The sequence below is a fragment of the Caretta caretta genome, chromosome 3 (assembly GCF_965140235.1).
Source record: "Caretta caretta isolate rCarCar2 chromosome 3, rCarCar1.hap1, whole genome shotgun sequence".
Taxonomy (NCBI): Eukaryota; Metazoa; Chordata; order Testudines; family Cheloniidae; genus Caretta; species Caretta caretta.
The window spans coordinates 1,223,891-1,244,046 of NC_134208.1; the positions used below are offsets into that span (position 1 = coordinate 1,223,891).

The 20,156-nt window shown below is 66.7% G+C and overlaps 2 protein-coding genes across 8 annotated transcripts in view; both read right to left on the reverse strand.

The window, feature by feature from the left end:
- The window catches only part of MPV17 (mitochondrial inner membrane protein MPV17), a 56,815-nt gene extending 51,667 nt beyond the window's left edge, over window positions 1-5,148 (reverse strand). The window contains exons 1-2 of one of the 5 annotated variants that reach the window (XM_075126255.1): window positions 4,986-5,148; window positions 1,661-1,748 (exon numbers count right to left, since the gene is read on the reverse strand). In XM_075126255.1, coding sequence (XP_074982356.1) covers window positions 1,661-1,733 — 73 coding nt within the window. In that variant the 5' untranslated portion in view covers window positions 1,734-1,748; window positions 4,986-5,148. The remainder of the gene's footprint in view (window positions 1-1,660; window positions 1,749-4,985) is intronic. The other 4 variants (XM_075126256.1, XM_075126254.1, XM_048846155.2 and 1 more) reach the window with 4 other exon arrangements.
- Window positions 5,149-7,096: 1,948 nt separating this feature from the next.
- CAD (carbamoyl-phosphate synthetase 2, aspartate transcarbamylase, and dihydroorotase) overlaps window positions 7,097-20,156 on the reverse strand; it is a 34,293-nt gene continuing 21,233 nt past the window's right edge. For 2 of the 3 annotated variants that reach the window (XM_075126257.1, XM_048846143.2), the window contains exons 25-44: window positions 19,214-19,318; window positions 18,468-18,716; window positions 17,238-17,319; window positions 16,350-16,516; window positions 15,761-15,925; window positions 15,233-15,364; window positions 13,541-13,742; window positions 12,938-13,128; window positions 12,402-12,542; window positions 12,164-12,259; window positions 11,727-11,868; window positions 10,984-11,028; window positions 10,393-10,547; window positions 10,205-10,279; window positions 9,730-9,942; window positions 9,357-9,482; window positions 8,966-9,121; window positions 8,766-8,867; window positions 8,156-8,250; window positions 7,097-8,059 (exon numbers count right to left, since the gene is read on the reverse strand). In XM_075126257.1, the coding sequence (XP_074982358.1) occupies window positions 7,957-8,059; window positions 8,156-8,250; window positions 8,766-8,867; window positions 8,966-9,121; window positions 9,357-9,482; window positions 9,730-9,942; window positions 10,205-10,279; window positions 10,393-10,547; window positions 10,984-11,028; window positions 11,727-11,868; window positions 12,164-12,259; window positions 12,402-12,542; window positions 12,938-13,128; window positions 13,541-13,742; window positions 15,233-15,364; window positions 15,761-15,925; window positions 16,350-16,516; window positions 17,238-17,319; window positions 18,468-18,716; window positions 19,214-19,318 (2,742 nt within the window). In that variant the 3' untranslated portion in view covers window positions 7,097-7,956. The remainder of the gene's footprint in view (window positions 8,060-8,155; window positions 8,251-8,765; window positions 8,868-8,965; window positions 9,122-9,356; window positions 9,483-9,729; window positions 9,943-10,204; window positions 10,280-10,392; window positions 10,548-10,983; window positions 11,029-11,726; window positions 11,869-12,163; window positions 12,260-12,401; window positions 12,543-12,937; window positions 13,129-13,540; window positions 13,743-15,232; window positions 15,365-15,760; window positions 15,926-16,349; window positions 16,517-17,237; window positions 17,320-18,467; window positions 18,717-19,213; window positions 19,319-20,156) is intronic. The other variant, XM_048846144.2, reaches the window with a different exon arrangement.

Sequence of the window (20,156 nt, forward strand, 5' to 3'; positions counted from 1 at the left end):
TTGACTCTTCCCCAACATATCATGTTCATCTATATGTCTGACAATTCTGTTCTTTACTATAGTTTCAACCAGCTTGCCCAGCAGTTAAGTCCGGCTTACCGGCCTGTAACTGCCTCTGGAGCCCTTAAACTGAACAGTCCTGGTCTTTTTAATCTCTCCTCATATGGAAGCTGTTCCATCCCCCTAATCATTTTTGTTGCCTCTCTCTTTGTTTTTCCAATTCTAATGTATCGTTTTTGAGATGGGGCGACCAGAATTGCCCACAGTATTCAAGGTGGATTTCTAGAGTGACATTATGTTATTCATTGTCTTATTATCTATCCCTTTCCAACAGTTCCTAACATTGTTCTCTTTTTTGACTGCTGCTGCATACTGAGTGGATATTTTCAGAGAATTATCCACAAGGACTCCAAGTAAGCCTGTAATTGCCAGGATCGCCTCTGATAATAGCTCATCTTAATTAATTAGCCTCTTACAGTTTATTGGCAACTTCCACCTTCTCTGTATGAATATATATATCTTCTTACTCTATGTTCCATTCTATGCATCCGATGAAGTGAGCTGTAGCTCACGAAAGCTTATTCTCAAATAAATTGGTTAGTCTCTAAGGTGCCACAAGTCCTCCTGTTCTTTTTGCGGATACAGACTAACACGGCTGCTCCTCTGAAACCTTTTTAAAAATTGGCATCACATTAGCTCTCAGTCATCTGGTCCAGAGGCTGATTTAAGCGATAGGTTACACACCTCAGCTGGCAGTTCTGCAATTTCATATCTGAGTTCCTTCAGAACCCTTGGGTGATACCTTCTGGTCCTGGGGACGTATTGCTGTGTAATTTATCAATTTGTTCCCAGACCTCCTCTGCTAACACCACAGTCTGGGACAGTTCCTCAGATTTGTCATGTAAACAGACTGGCTCAGGTGTGGGGATCCTTAGGGAGGGTAGGGGGCCCAGCACCTGCAGGAGGCTTGTGAGCCTACTGAAAGGGTCCCTGAGCCCCCCACCCTCCCCAACACAGCCCAGCAGTCACCGCTGAAGCTGCAGTCAGGGTTGGGCTGGGTGAGTGACAGACGCACACAGGACAGACACGTGTGTGAGCCATGCATACCTGCAGCCCCTCCCGGGGCTGGCTCACATGTCAGACTTGGAACTAGCACCTTCCCCAGCAACCCAAGCAGAGGGGAGGCATGGGGGGAAGGCCCTGGCTCACTTACTGGCGAGGGGACGACCCAAATGGCTGCTCCTAGCCATCCACCAGCTTTGCTCTCGGCCCCGAAGCAGCAACTCTGCACGTTCAGCCAGGTCCTGGTAATACCAGGGCATCAAGGGTAAGGAGCTGGGCCAGCCCAGCCTAGGTAGGCCTCTTGCCTGCCCGTGCCCCTGGCTACAGCCAGCTGCCCAGCAGCGGCACTCAGCCTGTCCCCCTGCCCACCTCTCAAGCCCCTGGGGCGCAGCATTCTCTGTCCCCAGACCTGAGCGCAGACAGCTGCTAGAAGGGTCCCAGCTCCGGAGCATGAGACCCAGCTCACTCCACGCACCTTTGCCTCACTCCACCCTGCAGTTCCTGGGCCTGGGGCCTGCCCCGTGCTCAGCCTCATAGCAACTCTCCTCCAAGAAAGCCCCAGACAGAGCCACTTGAAGGAACAGCCAGAGGCTCTTACCAGCTGTGAGGATCTGCACCTTCCAGGGGTGCTGGGCCATGAGCCGCTGGTACGACCTCCACAGCGCTGCCATCCTGCCTGCAGCCAGCTGCATAAGAGAAGACAGAGGTAAGTCACACTGCCCTGTTCCCCCTCCTCGCCCAGCAGTCCCCTCTGCAGCCTTCCCAGTGGCCGGCATGGCAAGTGAGAGACTGCGTCTGTTTAACGGTGGCACAGACTCCTGGGGCAGGAAGTGGAGGAGAATCAGCCCCCCGCCAGTGTGAGAGCGCCTAGGGCAGGGCCCACATGTACACCAGGTCAGGCTTCAGTCCTGTGTCCTCCTGTAGGCCAGTGCTCACAGCACCACACTGGGCACAGGTGGGTAACTGCCCCAGGACACACTCATCTCCAGCACCACCTGCTCCCCCAGCCCAGTGCCAAGCAGGCCCAAACCAAGGGTGGAGAGCAGAGATATCCATGCCAAGGTGCCAGGTCACACACTTGGGGACTAACAACCAGAATCCCTGCTCTAAGCTGGGGACATCTCCTTTGGAAGCAAGGGAGGAGGAGAGACCCGGGTGCAGGGGTCGATCACAGGGGGACTATGAGCCGCCAGCGTGATGCGGCTGTGAAAAAAGCTAACACAGTCCTAGGGTGCATCAGGCGAGGGATTTCCCAGAGAGACGGGCAGAGTTAGTATCACTCTACCAGGCACTGGTGAGCCCTCAGCGGAGCACTGTGGGCAGGGCTGCTCTGCCACGGGGAAGGACGATGAATCCAGACTGGAAGAGGTGCAGAGAAGGGCGACGAGGCTGATGGGAGGAATGGAGAACCTGCCTTACGGGAGGAGACTCAACGAGCTCGGCTTGTTTAGCCTGACCAGATGCAGGCCGAGGGGAGATGGGATTGCTCTCTCCAAATCCACCCCAGGGATAAACACCGGGCTGGGAGAGGGGTTATTGAAGCAAAGTGCCCATGTGGGCACAGGAACACACGGCTAGAGACTAGCCATCAGCACGTTCAGACTTGCAATTAGATGGAGGTTTCTCACCACCAGAGGAGTGAAGTTCTGGAGCAGCCGCCCAAGGGGAGCAGTGGGGGCAAAACCCCGAACTGGCTTCCAGCCTGAGCGTGATCAGTTTATGGAGGGGGTGGTGTGATGGGGCTGTCTGCGATGGCATGGAGCTGATCTGCGACCGCTAGCAGCAAATCTCCCCAACGGCCGGTGATGGGGCACTGGGGGGGAAGGGCTCTGAGCTGCTGCAGAGAATTCTTTCCCAGGTGTCTGGCTAGTGGGTCTCACCCACGTGCCCAGGGTCTAACTGATCCCTGGATTTAGGGCGGGGAAGGAATTTTCCCCGGGTCAGCTTGGCAGGGACCCTGGGGGGGTCTCGCCTCCCTCTGCAGCCTGGGACCCTGGTCACTCGCTGGTTTGAACTATTGTGAATGGTGGCATCTGTCACGTGAAGTCTTTAAATCCTGATTTGAGGACGTCAGTGACTCAGCCAGAGGCTCTGGGTGTACCACAGGGGAGGGGGGTGAGGTTCTGTGGCCTGCCATATGCAGGAGGTCAGGCTAGATGATCACAACTGGCCTGTCTGGCCCTAAAGTCTCTGAGTCCAAGAGCTGTGGCTGCAGGCAAGAAATCCACCCAGCAAGGCACTTGCCCAGGCTGGCTGCCCTGGCTGCTGGGGACCCTCTAGCAGAGATTTAATGAGAGCCGAAATGCTCTTCACTGGTCTCTCCTCACTCCCCTCCCGGCCTGCATGCCCCAGTGCTGGGGGCTGGTCAGGGGCAGGAGGAGAAGCCAGGGAAGAGGATTTTCTTTTCAAGCTCTTAATGGGAAAGTGTCCAGGTGACTGGCCTTAAACTGCACCCCCTGCCTGAAGCTCGTTACATGGGCCCAGCACAGACACCTCTCACCCCCGGATGAAGGGCTGGCCCTAGGCGGTGTGGGGTTGCCAGACTTCACCTGGTCTCTCCTCTCTGAGAGCGCCAGCGCCTACCAGGAAGAGGTCAGGCCCCTCGTGCCTGGCGCATGCTGAGCCCAGTGCTGGGCCCCCTGGCGCTCTGGGGCAGGTGCTGCCCCATCTCCTGCACAGACACACCCAGCGCCCCGGCCCGCTGTCACTGGCCGAGGACACACGAGGGAAGCGGGGCCACTGAGAGGAGGCACTTTCTGAGCTGTCCCGGACTCTGGGCAGCTACGGGACCCCAGGGAGGGGTGCAGACTCGGGGCGTTGGGGCCAGTCCTGCTCCCCGGCGCTGGGGTGCTGCGCTCAGCTCCCAGGACCTCATTCCCAGCTGGACCCCCCAGCTCACGGAAAGCTCGGAGACCAGCCCCCCCGGAGTGCCACCCCCCAGCTGTGACAGCCCCCCCATGTGACCTGAACCCACCCCCCCAGCTGTGACAGCTCCATGACCTGACACCACCCGCTACTGCCCCCTGTGACTTGACCCCACCCCCCCGCTGTGACAGCCCCCATGTGACCTGACCCCCCCATGACTTGACCCCACCCCCCAGCTGTGACAGCCCCCATGTGACCTGACCCCCCCATGTGACCTGAACCCTCCCCCCCAGCTGTGACAGCCCCCATGTGACCTGACCCCCCCATGTGACCTGAACCCACCCCCCCAGCTGTGACAGCTCCATGACCTGACACCACCCGCTACTGCCCCCTGTGACTTGACCCCACCCCCCCGCTGTGACAGCCCCCATGTGACCTGACCCCCCCATGACTTGACCCCACCCCCCAGCTGTGACAGCCCCCATGTGACCTGACCCCCCCATGTGACCTGAACCCACCCCCCCAGCTGTGACAGCTCCATGACCTGACACCACCCGCTACTGCCCCCTGTGACTTGACCCCACCCCCCCGCTGTGACAGCCCCCATGTGACCTGACCCCCCCATGACTTGACCCCACCCCCCAGCTGTGACAGCCCCCATGTGACCTGACCCCCCCATGTGACCTGAACCCACCCCCCCAGCTGTGACAGCTCCATGACCTGACACCACCCGCTACTGCCCCCTGTGACTTGACCCCACCCCCCCGCTGTGACAGCCCCCATGTGACCTGACCCCCCCATGACTTGACCCCACCCCCCAGCTGTGACAGCCCCCATGTGACCTGACCCGACCCCCGGCTGTAACAGCCCCCCCCGTGACCTGACCCCCCACACATGACCTGACCCCCAGCTGACTGCCCCCCACGTGACCTGACCCCACCCCACCCCCAGCTGTGCCTGCGCCCCACGTGACCCGCCCCGCTGACACCCCCGGGGGCCGGGACCCTGGTGAGAATAACGCCCGGTGACGTCATTAACACCGCCCATCCCCCCCGTACCTGTGCCACCGCCTCCAGCCCGCCCCTCCGCAGCCTATTGGCGCAGCGGGAAGCGACGTCCACGCACACTTCCGGTTACTCGGGCCCACGAGCCCGATGACTTCCGGTCACATGCACAAGTGGGCGGGCCTCATACGTCACGTGACACTCAGGGACCGGCCGCCCCGCCCCCACCTGCCGGGGGCGCGCGACCCTCTGACGCTCCCGCCCCGCCGGGCTCCGGATCTGGCCGCGGGGCGGGGCGGGGCGGGGCGGGGCGGGGCCCCCCCGGCAACGTCACCCCCCCGGGGCGCCCCCCGCCGGCCCCGCCCCGAGCCGGGCCCCCGCCCCCGCCGCCCAGAGCCCTGCGGGGCCGGGACCCGCCCTGGGAGAGGGCGGGCAGCGAGCTCCGGGGGCGGCTACAGGGGCGGGGGGGGTTGCAGGGCAGGAGCAGGCGGGGGGGTTAGGGGGGGTTGCAGGGCAGGAGCAGGCCGGGGGGGTTGCAGGGCAGGAGCAGGCCGGGGGGGTTGCAGGGCAGGAGCAGGCGGGGGGGGGTTAGGGGGGGTTGCAGGGCAGGAGCAGGCAGGGGGGTTGGGAGGGGATTTGCAGGGCAGGAGCAGGCCGGGGGGGTTGGAGGGGGATTGCAGGGCAGGAGCAGGCAGGGGGGGTTGGGGGGGATTGCAGGGCAGGAGCAGGCCGGGGGGGTTGGGGGGGGGTTGCAGGGTAGGAGCAGGCCGGGGGGGTTGGGGGGGGGTTGCAGGGTAGGAGCAGGCCGGGGGGGTTGCAGGGTAGGAGCAGGCAGGGGGGTGGGGAGGGGATTTGCAGGGCAGGAGCAGGCCGGGGGGCTTAGGGGGGGATTGCAGGGCAGGAGCAGGCCTGGGGGCTTAGGGGGGGATTGCAGGGCAGGAGCAGGCCGGGGGGGTTGGGGGGGGATTGCAGGGCAGGAGCAGGCCAGGGGGGGTTGGGGGGGGATTGCAGGGCAGGAGCAGGCCGGGGGGGTTGGGGGGGGTTGCAGGGCAGGAGCAGGCGGGGGGGGGTTAGGGGGGGTTGCAGGGCAGGAGCAGGCAGGGGGGTGGGGAGGGGATTTGCAGGGCAGGAGCAGGCCGGGGGGGTTGGAGGGGGATTGCAGGGCAGGAGTAGGCAGGGGGGGTTGGGGGGGATTGCAGGGCAGGAGCAGGCCGGGGGGGTTGGGGGGGGGTTGCAGGGTAGGAGCAGGCCGGGGGGGTTGGGGGGGGGTTGCAGGGTAGGAGCAGGCCGGGGGGGTTGCAGGGTAGGAGCAGGCAGGGGGGTGGGGAGGGGATTTGCAGGGCAGGAGCAGGCCGGGGGGCTTAGGGGGGGATTGCAGGGCAGGAGCAGGCCTGGGGGCTTAGGGGGGGATTGCAGGGCAGGAGCAGGCCGGGGGGGTTGGGGGGGGATTGCAGGGCAGGAGCAGGCCAGGGGGGGTTGGGGGGGGGATTGCAGGGCAGGAGCAGGCAGGCGGGATTAGGGGGGGTTGGGGGGGATTGCAGGGCAGGAGCAGGCAGGCGGGATTAGGGGGGGTTGCAGGGTAGAAGCAGGCAGGGGGGGTTGGGGGGGATTGCAGGGCAGGAGCAGGCCGGGGGGGGTTGGGGGGGGGATTGCAGGGCAGGAGCAGGCAGGCGGGATTGCAGGGTAGGAGCAGGCAGGGGTTGTGGAAAGTTACAGGGCAGGAGCAGAGGTAGGCGAGGATCACTGGCAGGAGCTACCGGCACCCAAGCCTCACTGCTCGACTGGCACAGGGCCTGGGACTCCTGCACTCTGGGTTCAGAGACGTTGCTCGGGGGCTGCCCTGGCCCCCTGGGGTACTGCTGGGCTTGGGAGCCCCGTGGTGGATGTAACCCCATGTCACCGCAACCTGCCCCTTCACCCCGGTGCTTTTCTCCATCCATCCCTCTGCGAATAAATATTTCCCTTGCCCCTGCCCCTTGTACTCCACAGGGGGGCGCATTCACCCCAGGGCCTTTTCTTGGCCAGAGCCAGCTGCCACGCAAGCGGCCACGAGGTTACCCACAGCACTCCTGGCATCGTACTCAGCCCACGCGCGGCAGGCTCCAGGTGCAGGAACACGACTGAGGGGGCAGCGGCTGCTCTGGACAGACGACACGGGCCGAGGGTGCATCCAGCTCAGTTTATTCAAACCGAGGAAAGCCGGTCAGTTCACAGTGGCATGTGTAGAGAAGTCGCTCTACAGGTGCCCCTCGCCCCCTTGCTATGGGGCCAGCAGTGCCCAGGGCGGAACACGCTCTGCCCCTGCACTGTGCTCGAGGCCAGAGTCACAGCATGGGGGGGGACTAAACTCCTGCTACAAGAGGCTGGGGCTGCTCGGCAAGTGGAGGAAAGGGGGAGGGAGACAGACCTGGAGAAAAGAGCTCCCCCCCCTTCTCCATGACCCCTCTGACTGGCGAGCCACAGCCTTGGGGGCTGAAGCAGGAGGGGCAGAGGAGGCCGAAAGGGGCCCGGGGCAGCTGGAGCCAGAGGGCACGCCCCTGCTGGGAAGGGAGATGGTCCCAGGCCGGGCTAGGAACCGTGGCCGAGGAGGGCTAGTGAGCAGCCATCACCGGAGACCCCTGTGGGGAGCCAGCCCCAGCCCCCGGGCAAGCCAGCAGGCGCCACCCCAACCCAGATACCAAGGAGCTTGCGAGCCCCAGAGGTTTTAATGCCCCAGGGCAGTACACCCCACACCACTCCCTCCCCACAGCACATGCAGGCTGCTCTGCCCCCTGGAATGATACAAGTATGACCTGTTCTGAGCCTCAGCCAGCCAGCTGGCACGCTGCTGCCCCTGCCCAGCCCCAGCTGCCCTGGCAAGCAGTGGGTCAGCAGGAGGCCTTGCTCAGTGCAGGCCCTGCTGCCCGGGGAGGGGGGAGTGGGGTGGGGGGAAGAGGAGCTGGGTCCATCCGTGAGTCCGTCCATCGCTGACCAGGTCTGGAGCACTGGGGTTCCTGCCGCAGCTGCACTGCCCAGGCTGGGGTCTCTAGTATCTGCCCAGCACCGTGGCCAGCAGAGCCATCCGGATGTACATGCCGTTCTCAGCCTGGCGGAAATATGCTGCTCGGGGGTCCGAGTCCACCTCCACACTAGGGAGCAAGGGGAGAGTCACTGCTAGGCGCTTGGAAGCCCCCGCTGGGGTGAAGGGACCCTGGAGTCACAACCCCCAGCCCAGAGCCCCTCACCTGATCTCATTGACGCGAGGCAGCGGGTGCATGACCACCATCCTCTTCTTGGCTCTGGTCATAATGTGCGGGGTGAGGATAAACTGCCCGAAGCACTGGCCGGGGGGAGAGGCTGTTAGCACCCCAGGGATGGGCAGGACCACGGGCATCACTGCTCCTGCCTGGCATAGCCACCCTACCACACCCAGGGCCTTGCCACCTCACTCCCCCCACCTAGTTGCCCTCCTGGGGTCCAGATGCCTGGCCACCCCCCACCCTCCTGCCCCTGGGACTCCCCACCTGGTCACCCTACTGCCCCCGTTCTCAGCCTGGCAGAAATATGCTTGCACCCCGAGGGGCTTGCACCCCACCCAGTCACCCCCCCACCCCACAACCTGTTCACCCCACACCCTGCCCTGCCCCCCCTGGGGCCTGGTCACCCTCAGGGCACTGTTACATTGCTCCACACTTTGCAATCCCCTGGACAGCAGTGAAGGGGGCCTAGAGACACAGCAAGGCTCCTGCAGCCAAGCCCCCCGCCCCCCCCACCCCTAAACCTCGAGGCCTTGCCAGGGCCAGAGCAACCCCAGGAAGCAGCTCGCAGGCCCCCCGGGGCAGCGGCCGCACTTACTGCCTCATACTCCTGCACGGAGTCGAATCGCTCCTTCTGGATGCGGGTGACATACAGCACATCTGTGTCAGGGAGAGCCTCCTCGATGCTGTCGAACTCCTCCTGGGGAGGGCAGGGCGTTAGCGCGGGGCAGGGGCATTGCCGGGCCCGGGGGGCATTGCCGGGCCCGGGGGCGGGGGCCCTGGCACGCAGCGGCTCACCTGCTTGATGCCCTTGGAGGCTACGAAGTGGATGATGTCGGCGGGCATGCCGAGGTCGCGGGGCGTGACGTAGCGCAGGTTGACGCGGTACTGCGTCAGGAGGCAGGCCAGCGAGTGCACGGTGCGCCCGTGCTTCAGGTCCCCCACCATGGTGATCTGGGGAGAGACAGCAGCAAGCTGGAGCCCAGCCAGCAGGGGCCCGCGGCCCTCGCCCCCACCCGCTCGCAGGGCTGCACGCGACTCCCAGCGGGGTCTGGGGCCAGCGTCAGAGCCGAGACCCAGCGCAGCGACGGCCCCCGATCCCCCGGCTGCACGGGCCTGAGCCCCCGGCCTGGGGCCCTGGAGCCAGGCCCGAGACGCGGCACAGCGTGGGTGGGCCCGGCCCCCTTACCGTCATGCCGTTGACGGTGCCCAGCTCCTCGCGGATGGTGAAGATGTCCAGCAGGGCCTGCGTGGGGTGCTCCCCGACGCCGTCCCCGGCATTGATCACCGGCTTCCGGCACTGCTTGGCAGCCAGCTGCAAACGACACACGGGCTGGGCACAGGGGGGCCAGCTCACACCCCGCCCCCCGCCGCCCAGCGCAGCCTAACCCCGCCCCCAGCCCCACAGGGCCCAGCGCAGCCACGGGCCAGCCCCCCGCCCCACGGGGCCGAGCACAGCCTAACCCAGCCCCCCGCCCCCTGCTCCCACCCCACGGGGCTGAGCACAGCCTAACCCAGTCCCCTGGCCCTGCCCCACGGAGCTGACCCCTGGGGCCCCTCACCTCCACAGCCCCCGGCCGGGGGTGGCGGAGCACCAGCACGTCAGCGTAACAGCACATGGTCTGCACCGAGTCGGCCAGGGACTCGCCCTTCTGGGCCGAGGACGTGGACTCGGACAAGGCCAGGACGGAGCCCCCCAGGCGGTACATGGCCGCCGCGAAGGAGCTGCTGGTCCTGGTGCTCACCTCGTAGAACATGGAGGCCATGACCTTCCCCTGCAGGGGAGGGGAGACCGTGAGCATGGCGAGGCCCCAATCCCCCCCATGCCAGTGCTCCGATCCCCCCAGCTCCCTATCCTCCACCCCAGCCCCCATCACGGCAGGGTCCCGATCCCAGCTTTCCCCCCACAGTGGGACCCCAATCGCCCCCAGCACCCACCCTGATCCTGCCCCGCTGTGAGGCCAGGATCCCCTTCCCTGCCTTTTCCAGCCCTGCCCAGATCCCTCCCCCTGCAGTGCCCTGCCGGCCCCAGCTCACCTTGAGGATGTCCAGGCTCCGCTCCTTCTGCAGCAGCATGCGCAGGCTGTGTGCCACGTTAAAGAGGTGGGACATCTGGAACAAGACAGCCTTCAGCCGGGGGCCGCACGCACTCCGCCCCCCCAGGCCCTGCCCCAGCCCCTCTGCTCCCAGGGGAGAGACCCCCGCCACCCCTCGCTGCACAGTACCTGCTCCTTGGTGAACTGCTTGACGGAGAGGACGTGCTGCCCAACGAGCGGGTGCAGCAGCGGGGAGGTCTGCGGGTGGGGTGCGCTCGGGGGTGACGTCTGTCTGGGCAGCAGCCCCAGCGGGTAGCAGCAGCTGTCCTGGGTCACAGCCAGATCTGCAGCACCAAGCGCAGGCATCAGCAAACGCCAGGGCCATGGCGCAGGAGGGAGACATCCCCTACCCCCGCCCCATGGCACAGCTTGGGGCTCCCACCCACACCCCCATCCCAGAGCATGGCCCGCAGCTCCCACCTGCCCAGCTCCTGGGGCCTCCTCCGCTCCGCCAAGCCAGGGGTGGCCCCGGCCAGTGGGGAGCTGCATGAGACGGTCACCAATTGCAGCCTGGTGTGGGGGAGGGGGCCTTGTGACACCCGAAGCACATTCCCAGGGACAGCAACAGCTGCCCTGGCCCCCTGAGAGCAGCATCTGGCGACCCACGCAGGTCCCTGGGCAGGAGATGTTTCAGACCATCTCTCCCTGGCCCTAGGGGCCCCAGCTTGGCACCACCCCGCTGGACCTCGGTCCCCAGACCCCACGCGGGACGGGACAAACCTGGCTCAGTGGCCTTCTTGGTGGCCTTTTCTCTCACGTCCTCAGCTGGCGACAGGCGTGCGGGAACACACAACACGGTTAGACACGCCGGCCACGAGTGCCGCAGCTCCCCACACAGACAGGCCGACAAGGGGCAGGGAGGCTCCCAGGGGCCCCACTCTTCTCTAGCCAGGGGGAGGGGGCGGGCGTCCTGGCGACGCCGAAGCCTGTGTGCTCTGGCCCAGCTGGCTCCATGCAGGACTGTGTGTGTGTGTGTCTGTGTGCGCCAACAGGAGGAGCCGCCCAGCCTCCCTGCCGGGGGGACACCCACACAGGGGCTGGCCCAGTGCTGAGGGCCCCTCCTCACTCTCCAGGGAGGGAGTCTGCGAGGTGCTGGGGCAGAGCTCGATCAGGGACGTGGGCACAACGAACTGCCCCGTCTCTGCCACCTCCCCCTGGATCCCGTGGGAGCAGGAACGGCTGCAGCATGAAGAGGTGCTGGGGGGTGCTGAAGCTCTGTGACCACCCCCCCTCCCCATGGACACCCTGGGGCTGGGGGGGCAGATGGGACACTCATTGGTTGCTGCTCAAGTCACTCCGGGCAGGCCCCACCCCAGCACATTCCATGTGGCTGCTGGGGAGGGGCTGGGATGAGCCACCGGCTGGCTGGATTTGCACAGGGGGCCCTCAGCCCTCTGCCGAGCAAGGGCCCTGGGGCCGGGGAAAAGCCTGGCCCCGCGGCTCTGGCCCTGCATGTGCCTCACCTGGAAGGCCGGGGTCCGAGGCCCGGTGGATGCGGGGCGGCAGGTGGAAGCGCCCGTCTCCCATGGGCCCCGCTCGCCGGGGGCTGGATGCTCGGCTACGCAGGGTCTCACTCTGCACCGTGTGCCGGGGGCGCTCGGGAGTCTGCAACGCCATGGGACGGTGGGGAGAGGTCAGCTCTGCTAGCACTGGGAACACCCCCCCCGGCACCGCCCCACCTCTCCCACCCCAGCCCCCCTCCTTCCCCGCACTGCCAGACCACCCAACCCCATGTGCGGCACCCTCCCGGGGCCCTGGCCATTCCGCCCCCCACTCCTCGGCACACGGTGCCGCCAGGCCCATGCCCATCACCTTGCTGACAGGATCAGGGCACCGGCAGGCTCCTCCCCTGCACAGGGAGATGGTGAATGACAGCCAGGCAGCCCCCGCCCCCCCGTACCTTCAGAGTCTCCTTGGCTGGGGCAGGAGGTGGCATGGTCACTGCCCCCGTGGGCCATTTCCTCACGTCCTGGCCGTAGCCAGGGGGCACCAGCACCTGCAGGATGCAGACACTCAGCGGGGAGGGAGCCGAGACCTGGGCTGAGAGGGGGGGGTCGGGCTCTGCGCCAGCTAGCTCGCCCCCCCAGCCCAGTGTCTCAGGTCACCCCAGAGGCCCCCCGCCAGGCTCCCGCCCTTACCTGCCCATCGATGTAGGCAACCTCCCCACGCAGGATCACCTTCCGCACCGTCCCCTTCACCTTTGTGCCCTCAAACGGCGTCCACTGGCACTTGCTGAAGGCCGTGTGGCTGGGGACGATCCACTCGTGCTCCAGGTCCACCTGGCCAGGGGGGCAGAGCAGGTCAGGCTGGGGTGGGGAGCAGGCCCAGAGACAGTGGGTGGCAAGTCAGGGTCGGGTCCGGGCTCTGGCTGGGAACTCACAGGCGCTCATGTCTGGCAGCTGTTCGGGGTGGGGCTGGGCCCAGGGAAGGCGGGCAGAACTTTGGGGCCAGGCCCAGGAGGGCGGGTGGGGCGGGGCAGGTGGCAGGGCAGGTGGCAGGGCAGGGGGGCAGCTGCACCAGGCCAGGTCTAGGCTCCGGCTGGGCGCTCATGTCTGGCTGCTGTTCGACAGGGCCCAGCCATTTGCCTCAGCTCCCCCAGGGCCCGGCTATGCCAGCCCAGCGCCGTTCCCATGGGGCACAACCCCCCATTGGGCACGCCTCCCCCCGCCCTCACCTCGATGTAGGTGTCGTCCTGCACAGGCAGGGAGAAGATCTTGCGGGGGTTCTCGTAGAGGCGCTTGACCACGTCCTCGATGGCGAGGCGCCCCTCGGAGACGGCCGTCAGCAGCAGGGGCAGCATGGTCTCCAGGCCGGGGTAGCCCGGGGGGGGCTCCTTCCCTTGCTTCTCCTCCACCGTGTGGGGGGCTATGGGCACAAAGGCGGTGCTCAGGGGGCCCGGCCCCTCTCTCCCACTCTGCTGCCCCCCAGGGAGGGCTCCACGGGGCAAGGCTGAGGGAGCTGGGAACCCCCTGCAGGGCCAGCTCCCCCAGTGCCCCGAGGCGAGAGGGGCCAGCCAGGCCTCTGCCCAGACATCCACCTGCTCCATCAGCATCAGCTAGGAGGGACCAACGGACTCACCTGGTACCGGCCCAAGGCGCCAGATCCCATTTCCCACCCCTAGAGCGGGGACAGGCCCCGTGTCCCATTCGCCACCCGCCTGAGCCAGTCCCTGCCCTGGGGCCAGATGGGAGCCGGTGCCCCCTAGCAGGGACAGGCCCTGGATCCCAGGTCCCTCGGGTGCCAGGACGCTCCAGCTGGTGCCAGGGCCTCCCCTCACCATGGTCTGTGGCGAAGCAGTCGATGGTGTCCATGTTCTCCCACAGCGCCTCCAGGTCCTCACGGGTGCCCAGCATGGGCCGCACCTGCGCACGCCCCTCCCCGATGCGTCCTATGTCATCCTGGCACAGGAAGAGGTGGTGCGGCGCCACCTCACAAGTCACCTGGATGCCCTTCTGCTTGGCGGCCTTGATGATCAGGATCTGCAGGCCCAAGCTGAGGGTGAGACACCATCCCCCCATCCCAGACCCCGCTCCTCCCTGCACAGACTCCCTGTGACAAAGTTGGGGATTTTCTTAGTGTTTTGCATGAACACTGTGTGCCTCAGTTTCTCTGGGTGCTGCGTGTGTAACGAGGGAGTGGAAGGGGGGGGTGCGGAGGACCAGGTGTGACCTCGCCTAGCAGCCAGGACCCCGGACACAGTCTGGAACTTGGGGACCCAGTGACTGGTGACCCAGCCCAGCTTGGGAGCCAGCCGGTCTGGCCAGCAGGAGGACCATGGCTGAGGAGAGAGGGGCCGGGGACCGGTCCCAGCCAGCGAGGGGACAAAGGAGGAGGAGAGGAGGCTCAGGTGGCCTGTTTACCTGGGACCGAAGACAAAGGACAGGGGAGGAGCAGTTGGGGGAGGGGATATAGGGGGCTCAGCTGGAAGGAGGGGAGGAGGGGCCTGGGGGGGAAGAGAGCAGCCTGAGCCCCCCAGGAGGCAGGAAAGAGCTAGATGTTCTGTGCTGAGACTGGCCAGGCCCAAGGCCCCTGAGACCGGCCTGGGCTGGGCTCAGAAGCTCAATAAACCTGCAGTGTGACACTGGCTGAGAGTCACTGCAGGCTACAGATCTGGGGGGGCAGGGGAGGGATTCCTCCCTTGGGGTGGAGGCCCCGGGGGCCCGGAGCCAGGGGGCTCCCTGGCAGAGCCAGGCATGCTGGAGGCGCAGGGCCAGAGGGCCTAGCCTCGGCAAGAGCGTGCAACCTACCCGGAAGGCTGTCACGCTGAGGGGGTTACTCCCAGGGGCCACACAGAGCCGAGAGAAAGCACGAGTCCTGTGAGTCCATGACACCCCCATGCCCCCTGCGCAGCCCCCACAGGGCCCAGGCCAAGGGGAAACACCGTCCCCCCATGCCCCTCTGCGCTGCAGCCCACGCTACGCCAGGCGTGCTGCCTTTCGCTCAACGTTTGTCCCTGGCACCTCCGCCAGGCGTTTGCCATTTCCACATGAGCAAACACACGGGGGGTCCCAGCGTCTCTGCAGCGAGTGGGGAGTCGCTAGAAAACCCGCCCAGCCAGCGCCGAGAGCTCTTTGGGGCTTTCCCCAGGCCCGGGCTACACAAGGACATTGGGTCGGTTTAACTCTGTCACGAGGGGTGTAATACCCCCCCGCCAAGTGGGGCAGAGAAACACCCCCCATCTCGCCATTGAGTTGCTGGGGGCAGATTGCTGAGCCCGGGGGGGGGCACCGGCACGGGAGTGCTGCAGCCGCACAGCCGGGGCCTTGCGGGGCAGACGAGGAGCCATGGCAGAGGGCGGGGGTGGGGGGGGTGTTTCTGGGAGCTCACAAAATTCACCCTGAGGTTCGCTGTGCTGCTAAGACCTGCCTTTGCCCACCCGGCCCTTTTCCTAGAACCTCCCCCGGCCCCCCAGCACAGAGGATGACACCGCCTCCCACCCTGCCTGCAGCCCAGAGCCAGGTCGCCCCACCTCCTCCTTGCGAGCCACGTGGCAGATGTGCACGGGACGCTGATACAGCTGGGCCACCATGAGAATCGCCGCCACCGTCTGCTTCTCCGCATGCGCCACGATGGGCAGGTGCCTCGGCCACTGCTCGAAGTGCTGCGGGGGGAGAGCAGTGCTGGGGGCAGGGGCAGAGCCTGGCATGGGGTGGGGGGACAGGACACACGGACAGCGGTGCCGGGGGAGGGTCAGGGGGGCAGAGCACAGCACGTCGGGGGCGGGGAGGGGACAGGACAGACGGACAGCGGTGCCGGGGGAGGGTCGGGGGGGCAGAGCACAGCACATGGAAGCCCGGGTGGGGGCAGGACAGACAGACAGACAGCAGTGCCAGGGGAGGGTCAGGAGAGACGGGCTGCAATGCAGGCTGGGGGAGGAGGGCGTCCCCACCGCAGATGCAGAGGGCAGGCTGGCGCCAGGAACATGGCCGGACAGATAGCGGCACTGGGGGGGCGGGGAGGGGGGCAGCCCTTCTCCAGCCCGTCCCACAGGACCCACCTCCATCCACAGCGAGACATTGTCCATCTTCAGCTCGGAGAAGGTGTCGTTCAGGTACATCTTGAGCCCAGCGGCTGCGTTAGCCACGGGGCCCAAGGAGCCGGCGTTGTCCGACGCGGCCCCCAGGTACAGGGCGAAGTCACAGCGCGCGCACGCCTCTGCCAGCTGCAGGGAGACAGGCTCAGACAGGCCCGCGACAGGGGTGCCAAGCTGGGCCGGGGCCAGCACGTGGATCCCCCCCACGCCCCCCGCCCGGCCTGCAGCCCCAGCTCAGGCACCACCCCCAGATCCTCCAGCAGCCGCAGGGCCCGTGCTGCCTAAGCAGTCCCCAAGGGGCTGAGGCTGGCCTGGCGCAAAGCCGGGAGCTGCCAGCTCCGTGCCCGGGAGCGTCTCTAAGTGGAGCCTGCCAGGGCGGGGAGGGTGTGTGGGCTGGGGCATCAGGGGGGACTCGGTGCGGCCGAGGGAGGGGTCTCTGCTTGGCAGCTTTTGGGGGAGCCGGGGGTCTCTTCGCGGCAGCCCTGGGGAGTATGAGGGGGCTGTCAAGGGGGGGGGCTCTGCACAGCAGCTCGGGAGGGGCAGGGGCATTCACCTTCTGCACCAGGGCAAAGGAGCTGGCGTCAACAACGGCAGGGCGGGTGTTGGGCATGGCGCACACCATGGTGACGCCCCCCGCCAGGGCGGCCGCTGTGCCCGAGGCGAAGTCCTCCTTGTGGGTGCCGCCCGGCTCCCGCAGGTGTACGTGCACGTCGATCAGCCCTGGGGGGAAGAGGGATCAGAGCAGGGGCCACAGAGCCCCTGGCCGCGGCCGCCGGCCTCAGGAGTCAACGGGAGCAGGCCAAGGGGCAGCGTGAAGCCAGACAGTCCCGCTTCTCTCGGCTTTGTCCGCTGGCTGTGTGGTCGCCCCCTCGCGCACACCGTAGGCGGGAGGTCACGCCGGCGGGCGGGGGGGTCACCCCGGGGGGGGAGAGCCGTGGCGTGTTTCACGCCACCCTGCAAGCACCAGAATGCCCGGTACCCCGGGGTGCGTTAGTACCACCCTAGGTAACTGTGCCTGTGGGAGCCCGAGCCCGGCCAGGCTGGCTTTGACCCCCCACTCCATGGCGCAGGGACGCGGTGGGGATCCCAGGGGGCCAAGCAGCCCAGCGCCCGCGTGCACAGGGCTGTGTGGCAACACCAGCCAGCAGCACCCCAGGGCAGGACGGGCCTGAATCTGCCGGAGCCGACAGGTGGGGCCCAGTCCCCGGCCCACAGGGCCCTGGCTGCGCAGATGGTTCAGGCCAGGGACCCTCACTGTCTGGGGGGGGACAGACACCTCCCCACCCTGCCTGGATTTACCCAGGATCTGAAGGGCCCTGCCCAGAGCCACCACATCTCCCTGCTAGAAGGGGAGAAACACACCTTCCTGCCCCTCCCCACTGCTTCCCTGCCAGGGGCAGAGCCCCCAGCCGCCCCCTCCTCTTGCCAGGAGCCCCAGTACCTGGCAGGCGGATGAGCTTCTGGGAGGTCATGCAGTCCACGTGCATCTTCAGCGGGGGGGCCGTCCCGATCTGGCCCAGGGCCTGCGGGGGAGGCAGCTCAGCTGGGGAGAGCAGAGACCCAGCCAAGCGGGGCGGGGGGCTGGGACAGGACAGCTAGCTCTGGGGCTGGGTTTCCCTGGAGCAGCACCCAGGCGCCCGTGCTGCCCTTTCCCCAGGGCCCAGAGCCCCACAGCTCCCTGGAGCCAGGACACGCTCCTCTGGGCAATCGGTGCCTCTCCAGGAGCCCCCAGGCCAGGCAGCCTCCCCCCACCAGTGTCGTGCCCACACATGGCCAGGCCACTCCTCACCAGCAGCCAGGCAGCCCCTACCTGGCCAGTCCCTGCCCCCAAACAGCCAGGCAGCCCCCCACTAGCGGCAAGGCAGCCCCTACCTGGCCAGTCCCTGCCCCCAAACAGCCAGGCAGCCCCCCACTAGCGGCAAGGCAGCCCCCTCCTGGCCAGTCCCTGCCCCCAAACAGGCAGGCAGCCCCCCACCAGCAGCCAGGCAGCCCCCTCCTGGCCAGTCCCTGCCCCCAAACAGCCAGGCAGCCCCCCACCAGCAGCCAGGCAGCCCCCTCCTGGCCAGTCCCTGCCCCCAAACAGCCAGGCAGCCCCTACCTGGCCAGTCCCTGCCCCCAAACAGCCAGGCAGCCCCTCACCAGCAGCCAGGCAGCCCCTACCTGGCCAGTCCCTGCCCCCAAACAGCCAGGCAGCCCCCCACTAGCGGCAAGGCAGCCCCTACCTGGCCAGTCCCTGCCCCCAAACAGCCAGGCAGCCCTCCACTAGCGGCAAGGCAGCCCCTACCTGGCCAGTCCCTGCCCCCCACCAGCAGCCAGGCAGCCCCCCACCAGCAGCCAGGCAGCCCCTACCTGGCCAGTCCCTGCCCCCAAACAGCCAGGCAGCCCCCCCCTGGCCAGTCCCTGCCCCCAAACAGCCAGGCAGCCCCCCCCTGGCCAGTCCCTGCCCCCAAACAGCCAGGCAGCCCCCCCCGGCCAGTCCCTGCCCCCAAACAGCCAGGCAGCCCCTCACCAGCAGTCAGGCAGCCCCCTCCTGGCCAGTCCCTGCCCCCAAACAGCCAGGCAGCCCCTCACCAGCAGCCAGGCAGCCCCCTCCTGGACAGTCCCTGCCCCCCAAACAGCCAGGCAGCCCCCCCACCACACACCCTCCCCAGCTGGCCAGCCCCCACGCCACCTCCACGAAGAGCTTGGTGCACTTGATGTCGATGATGAGGGGCACGGAGTAGTCGACGGCCAGGCGCCGGGTGCGGTAGCCCTTGGTGACGAAGGACGAGAGCCGGCGCCCCCCGGCGTTGCGCATGGAGAGGTTAATGACCAGCTCAAAGTGGTTCTCGGCCAAGTAGTCCATGATGCTGCGCTGTGTCTCCTTGGCCCCGACCTCGCTGCTGTCCGCCTCCTCGAAGTGCCAGTCCACGGCCATCACCTGCCCGGGGGGCACAAGAGCCCCACTCCTGTGACCTGGGCATGAACCGGGGCAGGGGTGGCCCTGCTCCCGGGGTCCAGCCCAGACTGGGGGCGGGGAAAGCGGTTCCTCACTCCAGGGACCCGGGGATGGATGGGGGGGGGGCAAAGGAGGGGTGGCCCTGCTCCCGGGGTCCAGCCCAGACTGGGAGCATGGCGGGGGGTTTCCTAGCTCCAGGAACCTGGAGACGAACCGGGAAGCAAGGGAATGGTGGCCCTGCTCCCAGGACCCAGCACGGAAGGGATGTCACCCCATGCCAGCAGCCTGGGCATTGGCCCCACTAGCCCAGGCCTCTGGTGCAGGTCCAGCAGCCTGGGACACAGGCCAGGGAGCCTCACCCCAACCTGAAACCTGCCCCCCAGCCGCGTGGCTTCAGGAGTGGCTGGGGCCCCCCTCATTGCAGATCCCCCACCCGCCCTGTGCCGGGCACAGCAGCACAGACTGCCCCGGACCGCTACCTTGATGCCGTGCTCGGTGTAGAAGTCAGCGGTGCCCAGGCTGGCATACAGGTTGTAGCCCAGGCTCTCCAGCGTCCGCACTGTGGGCAGCAGCTCGCTCTTGTTCTGCAACAGCCACAAGAGGGGTCAGAGCAGGCCAGGCCTGGGCAGCCCAGCAACCCCCTTCCCCAGGACCCCTCCATCCGCAGGACCCTGCTGTACTTAGCTGTCACTCAGAGTGGGGATTCCTGGGCCTGCTCGCAGCCTAGAGGGCTGGGACACAGTGGGAATTGTTATTAAAGCTTTTTGGGGTCCAGTGCGTGCCTCAGTTTCCCCTGTGTGCGGCACTGTTTCCCAACAGGTGAGAAGGTCTGGGGGCTCTAGGGGCAGGCGAAAACACAGGTGTGGATGGCGCCTGGCAGCCTGGACCCTTAGGTCCCATCTCCATGCAGCTCTTGAGAAGAGAAGGGCAGATCCATGGCCGGGATGTGGACACCTGGCAACCAACCATCATGGATGGTCCCACCCCTCCGCAGGGGGCTGAGCCGTATCCCCCAGCTTGGGAACAAAGGCCTGGGGTGGGGTTAAGTATGGGCTGTGGGGAGTACTCAGGGGCACCCTGGAGTCTGACAAAGGAGATCGGACAGACGCAGGGACAGAGCTTGAACCCAGGGGGTCACTGCAGCTGGGCTGGGCGCCCAGAACGGACTCTGCTGGAACCACTTCTCTGGGCGACCCCAGGGCTGCCTGTGCCGTGTGCCAGGCCATGGATACACCCGCCTGTCTGCCCGCGCTGGCTGGGTATCCCCGCAGAAACTGGTGTGGGGGGGTTTGGGGGGTGTGCTGCTCCCCCAGATGGGACACATCTCCCCCAGGGTCTGTCCGAGACTCGCTGCCCGGAGCTCCCGGGGTGGGGCAGGGGTCTGCAGCCCCAGGGGCCCAGGTCTGCAGCCCCAGGGGCCCA